This window comes from Elgaria multicarinata, chromosome 6 (assembly GCF_023053635.1).
Source record: "Elgaria multicarinata webbii isolate HBS135686 ecotype San Diego chromosome 6, rElgMul1.1.pri, whole genome shotgun sequence".
NCBI lineage: Eukaryota > Metazoa > Chordata > Lepidosauria > Squamata > Anguidae > Elgaria > Elgaria multicarinata.
The window spans coordinates 11,020,846-11,037,931 of record NC_086176.1 but is presented as its reverse complement, the minus strand read 5'-3'; the positions used below and the strand labels follow the sequence as shown (position 1 = coordinate 11,037,931).

The following is a 17,086-nucleotide window of genomic DNA, read 5'->3' as shown; positions in this document are numbered from 1 at the left end:
TTTAATAATGTGCTGCTTTTTAATAATGTATTAGTTTTAGATGTTTTAATCAATTATATGTATTTTATGATGTTTGCATTTGTGTTGTATACCACCTTGATCCAGAGAGAGAGGCGGGTAACAAATTATTATTATTATTATTATTATTATTATTATTATTATTATTATTAATAATAATAATAATAATTTGGCCACCCTATTCCAAAGAGTAGAAAACATCTTAATGATTTCAGACTGTATTTCTGCATCTGTCTTTTCTCTATTTTTCTTTCCATACGATTACCAAATACAGCATCTCTTTAAGCGTAAAATTTAACATTGTTTTTAAAAGCTGAAATACAAATATGTGCAACTGAATCCAAAACTGCAAACAGACTTAAAACAGGTTTCAGAATTGCTGGAAGGCTGCTTTTATTCACTTGCTCAGGCAGATCAGAAGCTGAGCTTCATCTTCTTTTTGTGCCTCCAAAACCTAAAGGGGGGGCGGAAAAGAAAAAAAAATATTATTAGTCAATAGCTAATTGCTGGGCTGAGTAGATTTATCTATATTTATGACCATAGTATGAGGGAGATGAACCACAGCTAGTCTCAGGCTCACACGCTTCCTCCTCCCACTCGTGTGCCTAAAAGGAGACTGGGAACTTCCACTTCTGTTTTAGATTGACACATAGCTTAGCCTGTCATCCACACCCTAAAACTGTGACTACTCTTAACTACTGTTAATGGAAACAAGGCAGCTTCATAACTAAGCAGATTTCAGATTAATAAGTTTGTTGGATTCAATCAAAACAAGTCATGGTTAATCAAAAACTGAACTGAAAGTTTCCTCACCACTGAACCAGAGGAGAAGGGAGAATGTATGAGCCTGAAACTCATTGCAGCTCAACCTTATAAAGCGAAATCATGATTTAGCACTATATGTGAAATGGCTCATTGACTTGTTTCGGATAGAACAGCCAATTAAAATTCCTGGATTTAAAAACCCAGGAATTGGCATGGCCACGTGAAAGTGAGGCTTCATCCCACTCACCACTTCTGCTTTCTGAAACAATCCAGGAGCATCCCATTCCTAGGCTGTTGTGACATCCAAACCCAGAACTCTTGGTTGTTTAGGAGTCAAACAACCCATAGTTAAACCAACAATTGCCCATAATTCTAGTTCCAGGTTCAGACATCACAATAACAACCTAGGCTGTTTTGGAAAGCAGAAGTGGCAAGCAGGCAGGGAACTTGCTCCCGCATAGCCATACCAGTTCCCTGGGTTAAACAAAGTCTCAACTGGGTCATAGATTTAAATCATGTTTCTTACATTGTGTATTTCTTGTAAATCATGACTGCAAGAACAATTAAAATGTATAATTTTACAACTAAATAGAATCCATTAAATATCAATACACCATACCTCTAGATTCATTAGTAATTTCATTAGGCTATGTTAACAAACAAGAGAGTTTATATAGAATTTGCTAAGAACAGCTAAAATGTTAGTTGCTAACAGTGCAATCCTATACACATCTGCTCAAAAAGTAGTCCTGCTGAGTTCAGTTGGGTTTACTGCCAGGAATGTGGATTCAGGATTGCAGCCTCAGGGATGGGGAGGTGCCTCAGCCCCTACCTAGGAACATAATTTTATTTAAAAGCTCTAGTAATGTAGCACACATGCCCTTTGATACGTATATGTTTAAAGGAAATGGCAGCAATGATGAAATTTGTGGATTTTTGTTTGGCTCTCCGTAGACATTCAAGAACAGTAAGCAATTCCACTTATTGAAGACAAGAGTCAGAATATAGCACAGAATTAGATGTACTTAACTCAACTGAGTCCAGTGAGTGCTTAACTCTGTTGTGGACCCAGAATTCTCCAGAGGCAAGATTTTATCATTACTGGGCAGAACAGTGGTTCTCCATGAAATAGAAAGCAGATGTCTACACTGTTTGGTTTATAGTCAGAAATATTCATGATGTGCCATGATAATAAATGACCTATTTTGTTTGGGCTCAGAAATGCTTGACCTCAAAAATCAGATTTTACTCCAGGGTTCTATTCTTTTTCCAGTTGTAGGACAGAAGCACAAAGCAGAACTCAAGCTACAGGGACATGGGGATACAGACAGCAAAAGGTTCAGCAGGAAGGGGGCGAGGAGAAGACCAGACAATATGTTTTCTCAGAAGGAAGTCACTATTCAATCACGCTTCTAAAAACTTTAGAAAATAGATGGAAATTAGCTCTACCCTAGCCTTTCCCCCAACATACTAGTTTTCTATATGCAGTGATTTGTTTTTGTGTGTGAAGCATTAAATGATATAAACCCACTCCTGCATTTTGAAGTTCTTCATTCCAGAGACAGATATTCTACCTCAGTGAGAATCAGGCCTAAGTCCTATTGAAAGCTATGGGATAAATTATTTGTCACTGACCCAAGTCCTGTTGATTTTAACAGAAATTAAATAGAATTTATTTCTCTAGACTGAAGCTAAAAGTTTGATATCACACCGTCTGTGGTTAGCCAGGAAAATCAAAATGGACATGGCTTATAACTTACCAGAGGTTGACCTTGTCCCTAAATTATGAGTTGCTGAAGAGCTATTTGAAGTGCCAAATGCAGAAGGTGGAGCGGTTGGACCAGCCCACGTGTTGTAGTAAGGAGAAGATGAGTGATACGAAGGTGACCTAGAGGGGGAAATAGTTTAAACCATTTTAAAACTATAAATGGCATGTGCCAATATTTTCCTCTGTGTGCTAATGTAACATTTAAAGAGCCAGATAACTTAGAAAGTTAGTGGAAAGTCATTTACTGTAAAGCCCTTACAGTAAACAAACAAACAAACCCATAATAGGAAAAGCACATTTATACATGTCCATAGATATCCAATAAACACAAGAAATGGTAGGTGAATCTTCACGTATTCCATTAAAATAATGAATTTCAATTTAACAAAGAATAATATTGCGAAGAAGCATAGTAACCTATTTGCAATTTATCCATGCCTCTTAATTAGGAACAAATTATATCAAGATTTTCAAACACAGGAAGATAATGAACATGCCTAAAACCACCATTGTAACTCTCAGAAAGGCTGCTCACGGGAAAAAAAAATGAAGGTTATTTATTAAGTATTTATTGTATTTCTATTCCATCCTTCTGAAGCCAACCAAGGCAGTTTGCCAGATTCTGGAAAATAAAATAACCAAATAAAAACATAGTAAGACATTGAAAAAAAACTTTTCAAAGGTACAACAATTTAAAAAGCCAAGCTTTAGCTTAACTGTGAGAGAGGTTGGCTGTACAGAAGATAGTCAGCATTTCAAAATGTAAATATTGATGTAGCACTTCTCCATAGAATAGCTTGGGATTTTCTCTGGTCCCTTACAAGTTAATTAACTGAGGCAGAGCAATTAAAATAGGTTGTGAAGATAACCAAGAGCAACCCAAAGAAATTATGTCACTTAGAAGTCATTTAGAGGTACACAGAAATTCCGTGCAAAACTAAAATCACACAAGTTGTATAAATAGTAATAAACATGGGGAGGGGAGCAATCCTATGCCCCCTAGACAGCATCTGGAGGGGGGGTGGCATAGAATATTTTGGATTCCTGGATCCAAGATGAAGCTGGTGCTTTGACCACGAACCCAGGAATCCACACTGTCCTCCTCGCAGCTGGAGTGGAGGAGAAGCAATACCAGCTGCCTCTGTGAGGCCACAAAAGCAGAGAGTAGGTGAACAGCACGTTTCTGTGGGTAGGGAGAAGATTAGAGAGACTGGTTTAGGCAGAATCCGCAGGACTCCCCAGCCTCCTTCTCTCCCTGTTCACAGCACCCCACAGCGACTAACCTGTAATCAATTAAATAAGACAGTCCCTGGACACAGGCTTACAATATTAAAAACAACAACACCCCACAACATATAGGGAGCCCTGATCTCCCTCTCATCTCCCTCCATACAGGAAAAGCTGCTGGTGGTGACAGCTGAGGGAGGAGGAGCCTTCCTCCACCAAATTCCACCACCAAATTCCTAACTGTACCTGCACACAAGCCAACTCCTTTCTAGGTGGACAGGCAGCAGGATAACGTCTCCTAGTAATTACTGATTCGAGCACATATATAAAAACTTAGGATTGGGGAAACTGCCACCCTCAGCCAAATTTCATGCAAGATGGCACACGCACGCACGCACGCACACGCACGCACGCACACACACACACACACACACACTACTATACCATCGACCCACTTTTGTCTTTGGCTCTGCCAACCTCTGGCTCTGTACACCAGTGACTGCCGCAAACACTCAATTGACTCTTCCTTTGGGTCAATAGCCCTTCATAGGAAAAAGGTTCCCCACCTCTGCCTTAATGAAAGCAACATTAAAATGTGGGATAAAGATACATTAAAAAACCTTTTAAAATCAAAGATTTCTTTCTGTTTAGAAGTGAATCTGTAAGCAAAAAAATTACCATGATTAAAGTTAGGTAGTGCTAAAATTTTGGCAGTACGGACTCCATTCCCTTCACCGTCTACCTACGTTTTATGTAAATATATTGCCCATTAGACGCAGGAAGGATTGTTACCAAGAGAAAATAAGATGGATTACCTTCGGTTGCCAGCCAAGTATCCCAGAAGCCCTCCGGCACCTAATCCAGTCCAGAAACCTGGTCCTGAATTTGAATCATAACTGGAACTACGAGCACCTCCTTAATTCAAAAAAGGTGAAACAGTTTTAGATGGGAAAAAATTCTTTGAAATCAAAGCTCTTTCACATTTTCTTTAAATTAAAAAATAAATAAATAAGCTAATTGCCTCGACATACCACTCAAAAGCCCGGCATGCTCTCTCCAATGATTTCAGGCCCTGTGAGGAATGATTCTGAGGGGAAATAGGCTGACACATGCACATCTATCACAGTCCAGCTGAATGTGTTGCACTCAAAACATATTGTTTGGGGTGACATGATATGAAAGTCTGTGATGTTTATTTATACATTCAAATCATCAGTTGATGTGAATTAGCCCCAAAAGAAGAATATGGCCTTAGCTAGACCTAAGGTTTATCCCGGGATCATCCCAGGGTTGTGTCTGCCTGCTCCCAGGATCCCATGCGTGTCATTTATATGAACACGGATGATCCCGGGATAAACCTTAGGTCTAGCTAAGGCCATATTCTTCTTTTGGGGCTAATTCACATCAACTGATGATTTGAATGTATAAATAAACATCACAGACTTTCATATCATGTCACCCCAAACAATATGTTTTGAGTGCAACACATTCAGCTGGACTGTGATAGATGTGCATGTGTCACATCTGTACAGCACCATGTACATTGATGGTGCTATATAAATAAATAATAATAATAATAATAATAATAATAATAATAATAATAATAATAAACCTTAGGTCTAGCTAAGGCCTATCACTACAATGCAGGCAAGGTAGGATATCCTTTGCTAAAAACCTAAACAATTTAAGATTTAACAGCCTCATCCTAAATTTGTTTGTTTATTATTTATTTCATGTCCAACAGCCAAAGCTGTCTTGGCGGTTCACAATTTTTCTCTCTCAAAAGATTTGGTGAAGTCAGTGGGACTGACTTCCTAATAAATGGGTTAGGATTGCAGCACAGAGGAATTGCGGTGTTAACAGAAAGGGTACAATCAACAAGCATTCCAATTTGCCTTTGCATTGACTCTGGATCTGACAATAGGAACCCTATATTTATATATTTCAGGGGAACGTGGTTATACTCAAATTTTGAAGTTACTGTTCTTTTTTCAGAGACTGAGGTTTGAAAGGCATAGATAAATCATCTTAATAGTACAGCAGCAATACACACACACACCTGCATCACTGCCACCATCTTCCCCTGGGCCTTCTTCCCCTGAGTTATAAATACAGAAGTAGTCACTAAGGGTAGAGAAGGATTTATCTACAGAAAATAAGCCATAAAGCACCCATGCTGATCTCCCACCAAACGGCAATTCAGAAGGAGTAGATGAGAGTCAAGGCTCAGCAGAGGCGGTGCAGTCTACATCACTATGGCCACAATGCGTATATATTATATTCAGTATCAGGCAGTATGCCTCTGTATGCCAGATGCTGGGAGAAGCACAGGAAGGTACTATTGCATTCATTCATGGCCTTCCCATGGGGCAACTGGTTGGTCACTGTAGGAACAGAATGCTGGACTAGATAGGACTTAGGTCTGATCCAGCAGGGCTTTTTCTTACATTCTTTCCACCTCATAATCCTTTTTGTGGGCACTGTTGCCTGCACTTCTGGTTTAGTCTATAATAGCGAATTGTGGACCTGACTTTGGCTCGGGCATGACTAATGAAGAACTGTACACAATTCCAGTGGCTTGATTATTACCCTTTGCGCATGATATCCCAATGCTTGTATTGCCAAATATAAGTGAGAACTTTACCTGCAAAATGTGATTTAAATCCTGGTTGAGGTGGGCTTTGATAATCCTGCCTTTCTGATTTAAATCCTGGTGGAGGTGGATTCCGATAATCCTGCCAATTGGTCCCTGAATTCCCATCATCATAAGAGAAACCATGTTGTGGACGGTTATCACACAGGAAGAGCTTGTAGACGCCGTAAACAAGGACCACAAATAATATTATCAGGACCAGTCCAGCACCTGCACCTAATGAATCATGAGAAGTTGTGGAATAGTAGTTCCCACCAAAGGAGTTAGCTTTTTGTTGACCATCCTTTGTTAACTCTAATGTGTACTCCAACCCGCACGATCCTTTTAATATGTAAGGGTCATCCGGGAAATCATAGCCTTCACAGATTACTTCGATTTTTCCAAAGCGGTATGAAAAATCCAAGTTTGCTTTGCACTCCCACTAAAAAATGGAAACAGCATTTGTAAATTTTACAGTAAAATTAACCACAGAATGATTTTTTAAAAAAATAACCAGTTCAGAAATAAGCAGTTAAAGTACTTTTATTCTCTGCAACTTCAGCCCAGTTCTCAAAAGGATGTTCACAAGAAAAAACAAACTTTGAAAAACTGACAAATTTGGATTGCACCCCATTTACAATTTAAAGTGTTGTAATGTTTTGTAAGGTTTGAGCTTTGTAACATTCAAACACTAACTTGGGGTCAAATCCTATGCATGTTTAGACAGAAAAAAGTCCTACAAGCCCTAGTGTTTCCCATCCAACACACTTAGGATTGTACCTTTAATTTTATATATTGCTTTTTTAAAAACAAAGTTTTAAAATCAAAACTGGATTATTGAGTTTCAAATTATTTGGCAGAAGAAGTGTCAAAAAAGTTGTTCAAAGTCAACTAGCAAGCATCACGTGCAGTCTACCTAGCTCCACACCTGTCTGAAAAGAATCAGCTTGACTTAAGCATGAGAAGCCTCATGAGAAGCAGATGCTGGGACTTATAGGACTTTTTCCTGTCCAAACATGCATAGGATTTTGCCCTTGCTTTCCTAACAACTCAGCAGAACTACAAATAACCCGTCTAAATTTACCATATGCCAGAAGTAATAGTTAAAACAAACAAACAAACTTACCAAAAAAACCAAAAACCTGTTCTCTATTTTAAGGAATGCAATAGAACCCAATAGATCCAAACAGTCAGGTTGGGTTTTGTTTGTTTTTAAAGACTTTAGTATATTGTACTAGTTTTTTATTGTGCCTCCCAGGAATTTGTATACAGTTACTTTATTCCAAACAAGTGATATCACCAGAGTCCATCAAACAAGTTTATTCCTCCACACAACCCTAAGATCTAGTCTGTTTAAACTTATCAAGAGAACACTCCCAGAAGGTATACAGAGTTTCCTCATCCTCAGGCCAAGGCTGTCCTCCATGCAAGGTTTTAAGTAAACATACCTGTACATCGTAGCCATCCGAGCCTTTGTTGTAACACTGGACAACCTCAGGGGTGTGCGCACTACATCCAGCTGAGCCTCCAGTGCACTGCAACTGAGGGACTGGAGACGTCCGCCGATAATTTGTGTACTTGCCTGGATAGAGTGTCAGGACTTGGAGATCTCGCAACAAGATTTTCTCTGAAGGATAAATGCAAGTATTGGTTACCTAACAGGTGGAGGAACATTATAAAAAGTTGGCAATGCATATCTTAAGTTTTGTTTTGTTTTAGAATAAACATTTTCCAGAATAAAAACCAACAGAGAATTTCTCAGAATAATTCCCATTATGATTGTGTGATTTTTTTTACTCCCCACGGCAAAACCAAATGCTGATTTAGTAAGTATACCTAATTTTAACACACACACACACACACACACACACACACAATCTGCAAGGCTCTCTCCACTGTCTGAAAATTTAGCATAGGATTTTTTTTTAAAGTATGCCCTACTATAGACATAAATGCTACTGCATAATTAGTAAGTAATTAAGTACTGGTTTGCTGGATTAGGCTAATATGCCCATGTAGTGAAGGATTTTGTTCCAAGAGCAGTCAGCTAGATGCTTCTGGAATCTCTACAATCAAGGTACAGCCAAACCACATTCTGTGTTTGCCCAGGATGTCATCATGGGATTTTTTGGTCTGAACGTGGTGATTCCATCTCTTCACACTTACTTGAGCCCATTGAACACAGTGAGTCTTACTTCCAGAGAATTTAGTTATTGGCTATTATTGACTCAAAATAGTTTTTAAAACTTCTCTACGAGATCAGACCAAAAGCTCATCTCGTTCAACATTTGCTTTTCTAAAGTGCCTCTGAAACTCCCAAGAGGCCATAAAAACTGCAAATCATCCTATAGCCTGTTGAGCACTTGGTGTTGAGAGGTATACTGAGAAAATTAACTATTGGGTGAATTGGAAATGTAATAAATAAATAAAATAAGTAGTTTTTCATTTAGTCACTATGGTTAATAGAGAAAATCAGAGGAGGTCTTCTAAATCAGGCCAGATGATCATCTAGTATGGTGTAGTGGCTAAAGTTTTGGACTGGTAGTCGGGAGATTCTAGTCAACTCGGCCATAGAAACCCATTGGGTGACTTTGGGCCAGTCACAGACTCTCTGCCCAACCCACTTCACAGGGCTGTTGTTGTGAGGATAAAATGGAGAGGAGGATTATGCATGCCGCCTTGGGGGTTCTTTGGAGGACAAAAGGCGGGATATAAATGCAATAATAACAACAATAACTAGCCAGGTGCCTCTGGGAGCTTTACAAGAAGGGCATGAAGGCAACAGCTCTTTCCTGTTCATTGCGCCCATAGCACCCCCTGGTACTGCCCTGGTTGCTCAGAGGGTTTTTGTATTTATGTTGCTCAGAGGGTTTATGCATCTCCCGACAAGGGAGAAGGCCTTTTCAGTGGTGGCCCCCCAATTATGGAATGATCTCCCTGATGAGGCTCGCCTGGTGCCAACATTATTATCTTTTCGGCGCCAGGTCAAGACCTTTCTCTTCTCCCAGGCATTTAACAACATATGCTAAGTTTGTTTGTTTTTTAATGGACCCCAGAACTGTTGTTGTTTAAAATGGATACTGTTTTATACTGTTATTTTTATATATTTTTGATGGTTTTAAATTTTGTATACTTTTTTTTATTGTCCACTGTTTTTAACTTTTGTAAACCGCCCAGAGAGCTTCGGCTATGGGGCGGTATATAAATGTAATAAATAAATAAATATTTATTTCATGCATATCGCAACTTTCCTCCAAGGAACCCAAGGTCTTCCTCCTCTCCACTTTATCCTCACAACACTACCCTGTGTGGCAGGTTAGGCTGGGAGTGAGTCAGTGACTGGCACAAGCTCACCCAGTGAGCTTCACGGCCCAAGTGGTGACTAGAACCCTAACCTACTTCTAAACCAGAAGCAGGTGGCTACCAGGAGGAGGGCCTTCTCTGCTGTGGCACCCCGGCTGTGGAATGAGCTCCCTAAGGAGGTTCGCTTGGCACCTACATTATATTCTTTTAGACGCCAGGTGAAGCCCTTTTTATTCTCCCAGCATTTTAACAGTCTATAACTAAATTTTAACTCGGTGTTTTAAATTTGTAATCTTGCATTGCTGCTGTTTTTACCTGGTTGAGCTTTTATATTGTATTTTATATTATGGTTTTATCCTGTTGTTTTATACTTTGAATGGTTTTTAATTTTTGTGAACCGCCCAGAGAGCTCCGGCTACTAGAACTGCCTCCTAGCAGACTCAGGCTCCCAGCACAGACCCATCTCACCCCCAGCTGCAACATCTTTTTGGGACTGGGAGCTTAAGAGGCAGGCTCCTGTGGGGGCGGGTCCGCCACCAGCGGGGTCACCTCCGAAGGGGGCGACGCCAAGGCGAGGGCCTGTCCCCTTGTTTGTTTGTTTTGTTCCCCTACTGACTTATAATTTTGTTGTGAATTTTAAACTTTTTTTAAAAAACATTTCTTTTCCTATGTTTTAAAATGTATGTTTTAAACTTTGTAATACCGCCTTGAGGCCCATTATTGGGCAAAAGGCGGGATACAAATAAATATAATAATAATAATAATAATAATAATAATACTGGGCGGTACAGAAATGTAATTAATACATAAATAAATAAATAAATTAACCTGGAAGTCCCGTTTGGCTTTCACGGCTAATAGAGCGTTATTAACAATATCGACGACGGCTCTCCCGCAGACCAGTGACGGGGTGGGGAAAGGGACTGACAGCAGCAGAGACCCACCCGGCCCAGCCGCCGGCGGTTCGTACTCGACTCGTACTCACCCTGCGGCGCCCAGCTCCACGCCAGGCCGGTTCCTGTCAGCACCACCAACAGCGGCAACAGCGGCGGTCTCCACGGCGCCACCATTACGGCACCTCGGCGAGCAAGTCCAAGCCGGAGCCTTCCCCTTCGGCCTGTGGCGACGGCAAGCGCGTCCCCGCCCTGGGCGCCTCTGATTGGCCCGCTGAACGGCGGCGGCGGCCTCCTCCTGAGGGCGAGCCAAACTCGGCGTCAGGCGGCGGCGGAGCGGTCAGCCGCCGCCATCTTGAAGCTGGGGCCGTTGTCTCGTGCTCGCGGAGCCAATGAGTGGGTGGGCGTTTGTCAGGCAGGGCCGTGGGATGGCCGACGTCGCGAGTTGCCCCCCCCCCCAACCCTATATTGGCTCCTCTCTCGTCAATGCACGAATGGCGGGACACACACACAAAGGGGGGGGGGGGCGTCTGTCAAACGACAAACTAGAACTGTGTTGGGGGGGGTACAAAGTGCCTGTGACCTGTTCTGGTGATTCATTGCCAGTAAACAAAGGCCTAAGCATGATTAGGATCTCTTTAGAGTTTTTCGTTGGTCATTTGGAACAATAGACAAGTTCCCAAAGAGCAGCTGTTTTAATCGCTTGAAACACACAGAGAGCCGTTTGGCACCTTAATTAAAATCGTAACGCGTTGTTGCATGAGCTTTCGTAAGCCAGAGATGACTTGGTCAAACCCATGAGTCAGCCAGTGACGTTGATAAATATGTATGATGCAATAAATCATCCAAGGGTGCAAGATATGATCCAAATAAAGTTGCAAACTGACTAGCTATGGCAAAGGGGAAAAGGCACGCCTTGGCCTGCTCCTGAACTTTTGTAACAGCAGCTTAATCAGTAGCTGAAGCTGTTGTTGAAGGCACAGGAGCTAATTTAAAAAATAGCAACCCCAGATCCAGTGGTACTGAGTTCCTAGGAAGGCTGAAACCCTAAACATAAAAAACAAAAACCCTACCAAGTCAAGTTTATTGTATTTAGCAACCAGCCGTTATACAGTTTTACATAGATGTGTTACATTCATTCATTCTCTTCGCCTTTGTGCGCAAGAGTAGGGCCAGCGCAAGAGATTTAGCAGTTCTAAAAGTTACATATTTATTAAAATAATTCAATGAAAAACAGCTTTTCGAGGGATGATTTCCCCTTCATCCGAACTAGCAAGGAAAGGATATAAATTTTCCTAATGTCTGAATAGACTTTGCTTTCTGAAGTAAAATGAGTGATTTTATTTTACCAAAAATCAGTTGGATCTACTTCTGAGTAAAGAGGCTAGGATGGCATTTTAATGCAACAGTCCTATATACACTTGGATATAAGTGTCAAACTCTTATGTATGGGATTGGGTTGCACTTGTTATCAGCCTGAATTACAATTCTAGCCAAATTTACCTTACATATATCACAGTGGGAATTACTTCCAAGCAGGGCTGCAATCCTAAACACTTACTAGGAAGTAAAGCCCATGGAAATAAAATGGGATTACTTCAGAATAAATACGTCACAAATCAGGATGGAAATAAGTGTAGCACTGCACAGCCCTGTGTAGTTTTACTTATTTTGTTCAATGGGACTTCATTCCAATAAAGTGTCCATAATATTGCATGTTTAAAACATGCTAAAATTATGGTGGTTAAAGAACCAATTTTTGAGCTCTTTTCCCCACTTTGTATATTCAGTTGTATTGATTTAGAGCACCCTTTGCTTCTGGATGCTTTATTTATAGGGTGTACACACTATAAAAAACATTAAAAGTACATAAAGGTATGTATTAAAGACTGTTGTGCACATCCCAGGAAAATTTCTGTATGTATTCTGGACTTGGTAGATTGTTAATTTTCCTGGAATAATTGTGGGTTATTATTATTATTATTATTATTTATTTGTATCCCGCCTTTTGCCCAATGCTGGGCCTCAAGGCAGCCTTACAAAGTTTAAAACATACATTGGGGGTGGGGAGAACCATTGGGTTATTTCCATAAAAATAAAAATAGGCCGAGGCAGATACAAGTGCTAATTTAATTTAGCTCATTTCTCATGGATGATGGAGTCCCAGACATGGAAGTAGTCTGTGTTGCTTTGAGATATAGAAAATAGATACAATCACTTTCTGCTAGTGCTGAGCAAGTTGGGGGTGGGGGTTTCCAGGGAAACTTGCCCATTGTTAATTAACTTTGACCCTGTTCAGACAACACTGTGGTTAAGCATTTTGAGATAATCATTATGGCTTAGCATGTTTAAACCATGAGTTAGTGTGTTGTGTGAACCATTCCTAACCATGGTGGCTACATAACAAGAATTTAAACATGCTCACTAACCATTTACTGCAAAAGGGTTAGCGGCCTAACCATGGCTTAGTGTGTTGTCTGAATAGGCCCATAGTCTCATTAGATTCTGAGGAACTCCCAAGTTCCCTGGGATTCAGTTTGAAATCCACTGCATTGCTTCTCCTTGGCATATCTTAATTTGTAAGCTAAACAGTTGGGGGAATAGGAAGTATTTCCACATGTTCTACAAGCATACTGCTCCAACCACATCACATTAGTAATAAGAATGTTAGGAGTGAATCACAGGACCATTTTGAGTGGTATTTACATGATGAAGTAATGAGGGTTGGTGAACTGGGAATGGGTGTGGAAAAGAAGGTTCAAAGGTTCTATGAATCTCAACATCCCTTTTTATTGTCCCAACAAGTTACATGTGCAGTTCCTGTCATCTCTACCTATGTAGTTCCCCATTACACAATGTTTAGGAGCTACCAACCTCCTTATAGGCACTAAGTCCGAATATTATCAATCATAGAAATAAGAAAATATTTCAGTTATCTATTGTCTGGATAGGGAACTTCCAGGTGAATGGGCGAAGCTATTTAAAAATCTCCTGAAAGGCAGAAATGTGATTTCCCTGTAGAACTCAATGGAAAAATTTAGGATTTTAGTGTAGTAGTGATTGGGCAGCAGTGGTTCCCACCAGAAACAAAAGGTAGCTTTAAAGACAGGAGTTCATGTTCTTTTTAACTTTAGTAATTTCATTGTTTTTAAATTTGAAATTATTTTGAAACTATTAAATAATATAAACAAATATATTTTTATACTGATGTGTTTAAAGATGTTCTGCCAATTCCAATGCAATTGTAAACAGGACCCTAGTATGTGTGTGGGAGTGCGGTGGGGGAAGGGTACACTTTCTATGGTCCAAAAACGGCGGGGGGGGGGGGCATCCCAGGCTGCAACCCTATATGTGTGTGTGTGGTAGAGGGAGCAAATAGGAAATGAGGCTAAATAGTAGATCATGCTTGAGGAGATTTATGGAAATTTATTTCTATGTGGCTACATATGTCTTGTCCAGATCTTCTGAGATTTGCTGGAGCCAATCAGAAGCAGTGTTCGAGCAGAACAAGCAACATTCTCAACAGTCAGTAGTAGAGAATGTATTTGTGCAATTAAATTATTACTTGCAGTTTGAAAGGCAGGGAAACACAAATCTCTCTATGTGACCTGCTCTCTCAAGAAGTCCCAGGAATCCTTTTGCCATGGACAGCTGGTGGGAGGGACAAAGCACCATCATAATCAGGGACATTCATCAGAGCCAGTGTTGCTGGTAAGATTTATAGGCCCAAAGTATATGTGAGTAAATGTCTAGTTCACACACACACACACACCATACTGCTATGTCTGGCTATAAATACAAATCAGGCAGCCAGGAGATTCAACAAAGAACTAAAAAGAAGCTAAAGGACACCAGTGAGTCATCTAGGTCTTTGAAAACAGAGATGGTCTTTCTGTAGTCTGGCTCAGATTATACATTAACTAGGGAAGCAGAGGAAGAAAAAACGATAAGGCTATCAGTACAGAAACAGTGTATTTCATCTAGTTACTGACAATGAGAAGAAGCTGGCAGACGTATTGTGCAACTCCTATTAAATGCTTTCAAAAGGTAGTTAAGTAATAGCATTGCTAACATCATTAATTCATTGTTTTGCAATGAAAAAAGCCAGAAAAACAAAGCTTTAAAATTATTGGCAGACTGGTCAATTGGAATGTTTTTTTAAATGATAGGATAATTTACTATTACATTTATATCCCGCCTTTTCCCCTCTTGCAAGGAACCCAGCTTACATGGCCCTCTTTATTTTATCCTCACAACAACCAGGCTGAGAGTTAGTGATGAGTCCCAAATCACCCTCTGAGCTTCATAGCTGAGTGGGAACTAGAAACCAGATATCCTGAGTCCCAGTCCAACAGTCTAACCTCTACACCACACTGGCTTTTATTCACCAACAAAGCTAAATAATACCTTTATTAGGGCCAAACAGACAATACAAAATAGTCAGCAAGCTGTTCTTTAGGTTGGATGTTTTGTTAAATAAAAATAGCATTAGGTCCGTTCCCATCTAGTTTGTAATTTATAATGGTTCACTGGTTGGAAAACCATAACCTTCTCACCTATATCAAAATTTTGGAACCTTGCTTTTCTATCATAGCATTCCTATTGTTTTTGCTGAGAAGTGGTTAAGTTTGCCTGTGCCAGTTCCATCACTTCTTTCACCTTTTTTTTGGGGGGGGGGATCCATAATATATTGTGGTACTTTTTCTTCTGATAAAAGACTTTTCTTAACTTTCTCTCATGATATCCAAAGGCCCCCTCACTTTTCTACCAAACATCTATTCAAAAGGCGACAAACCTGTTCAATCCAGGGGCACTTAACGATACACAAACTGCATACAAGGAAGTCTCTTATCCCAATAATGAGGATGATTAGTTTACATAGGTTTAATCATATTTTTAAGGGTCACATTATATTTTTCAACCAACCCATTTGCTTGTGGGTGGTAAGTTGTTGAAGGTAGGGTGACCATATGAAAAGGAGGACAGGGCTCCTGTATCTTTAACAGTTGCATAGAAAAGGGAATTTCAGCAGGTGTCCTTTGTATATATGGAGAACCTGGTGAAATTCCCTCTTCATCACAACAGTTAAAGCTGCAGGAGCTATACTAGAGTGACCAGATTTAAAAGAGGGCAGGGCACCTGCAGCTTTAACTGTTGTGATGAGGAGGATATTTCACCAGGTTCCCCATATATACAAATAACACCTGCTGAAGTTCCCTTTTCAATACAACTGTTAAAGATACAGGAGCCCTGTCCTCCTTTTCATATGGTCACCCTAAGTGTTTTAAGGCCATAACACCTCCAAAAACATTTAATTAGTTCTGACAAAAACACAGTCCCTCTGAGACCAATTCATGGGCTAATTTCAGACTGTTGTCTGTATAGCTGAGGAACAATCAGCTGCTTTTCAGCCTCACAGATCTGCCCTCTATTTTCTGGCAATCATTTCCTATGTAAACAGACCATTCTCCCAAAAGATTTGTTCTTTTTGGGCTTCACCAGAGAGGATCCTTGTGCCTGTGCCTGTGTTTGTAGTATTTCAAAACTCTTATCACTCTCAGTAGCATTTCACAGTCAGCTTGAGCTGAATGAATTAAAACAACTAAGCCTACTGTCTCACTGCCGGGCATTTTACTTGGTTGCTAGGCAACAGCTTCACGGTGTCATGAACGCCTCCTCTCTCTGTTACCACAGAATCATTGTCCCTGGCTCCTTGTTGGGACCTGGTTACAATGTATATTTCATGTGAGAAGGGAGACAGGCTCTGGTGCTGTGAAGGATGATGAATCTTTAATGGTATTTATCGAAAAATAAGACTTTAATTTAAAAAAACTCAAAAAGCTCAACATTTTGGATACCAAGATCCTTCGTCAGCAGCAAAGGTTGACACTTTTTCTATGGAGCATCCTTGTCGAAAGCTGTTTACGAGGACGCTCCATAGAAAAAGTGTCAACCTTTGCTCCTGACGAAGGATCTTGGTATCCGAAATGTTGACCTTTTTGAGTTTTTTTTTAAAAAAATAGAAGTCTTTTATTTTTCGATAAATACCATTTAAGATTCATCATCCTTCACAGCACCAGAGCCAGTCTCTCTTCTCACACCGCTTAGTGGTGCTTTTTCTCCTCATATGCAATGTATATTTGCCTCTCATGAGATATAATCTCTTTTCCAAAAATAAAAGATTCACATTGTTCAGAGTTAACCCCTACTACTTCAAACTCTCCTTCGGAATCTCTCCAGGCTACTTTGACTTTTTGCCAAAGGTGTTTGAACAGGTTTTCCTCTTATGCAAATATTCTCAGGATTAATTAGATCTGAATGTATCGAGAAATTTCAGCACCAGTGTCAAGTACAGCTATATGTTCTTTTCCATTTAGGGTCACTTTCTCCCTGAAAATGTCATCAATTTCAGCTACTTGATCCCCTTTCAACATATAACAAAGTAAAACCTCTTTGCTCCTTTTCTATGTTCCGTATTTG

General features: G+C 40.1%; 1 protein-coding gene across 2 annotated transcripts; it reads right to left on the bottom strand.

Annotated features, from left to right (window-relative positions):
- Window positions 1–220: 220 nt before the first annotated feature.
- Window positions 221–10,850, bottom strand: SARAF (store-operated calcium entry associated regulatory factor). 2 transcript variants are annotated; one of them, XM_063129022.1, is made up of 6 exons: window positions 10,699–10,848; window positions 7,859–8,037; window positions 6,423–6,852; window positions 4,594–4,693; window positions 2,544–2,671; window positions 221–472 (listed from the first exon to the last, which is right to left on the bottom strand). In XM_063129022.1, exons 1-6 carry the CDS (start codon window positions 10,781–10,783, stop codon window positions 447–449), a joined length of 948 nt encoding a protein of 315 aa, XP_062985092.1. In that variant the 5' UTR covers window positions 10,784–10,848; the 3' UTR covers window positions 221–446. The 2 variants fall into 2 exon arrangements, with proteins under 2 accessions (XP_062985092.1, XP_062985093.1); XM_063129023.1 differs by lacking the exons at window positions 221–472; window positions 2,544–2,671; window positions 4,594–4,693 and adding an exon at window positions 5,755–5,876 and having other exon boundaries at window positions 10,699–10,850.
- Between the last annotated feature and the right edge of the window lie 6,236 nt (window positions 10,851–17,086).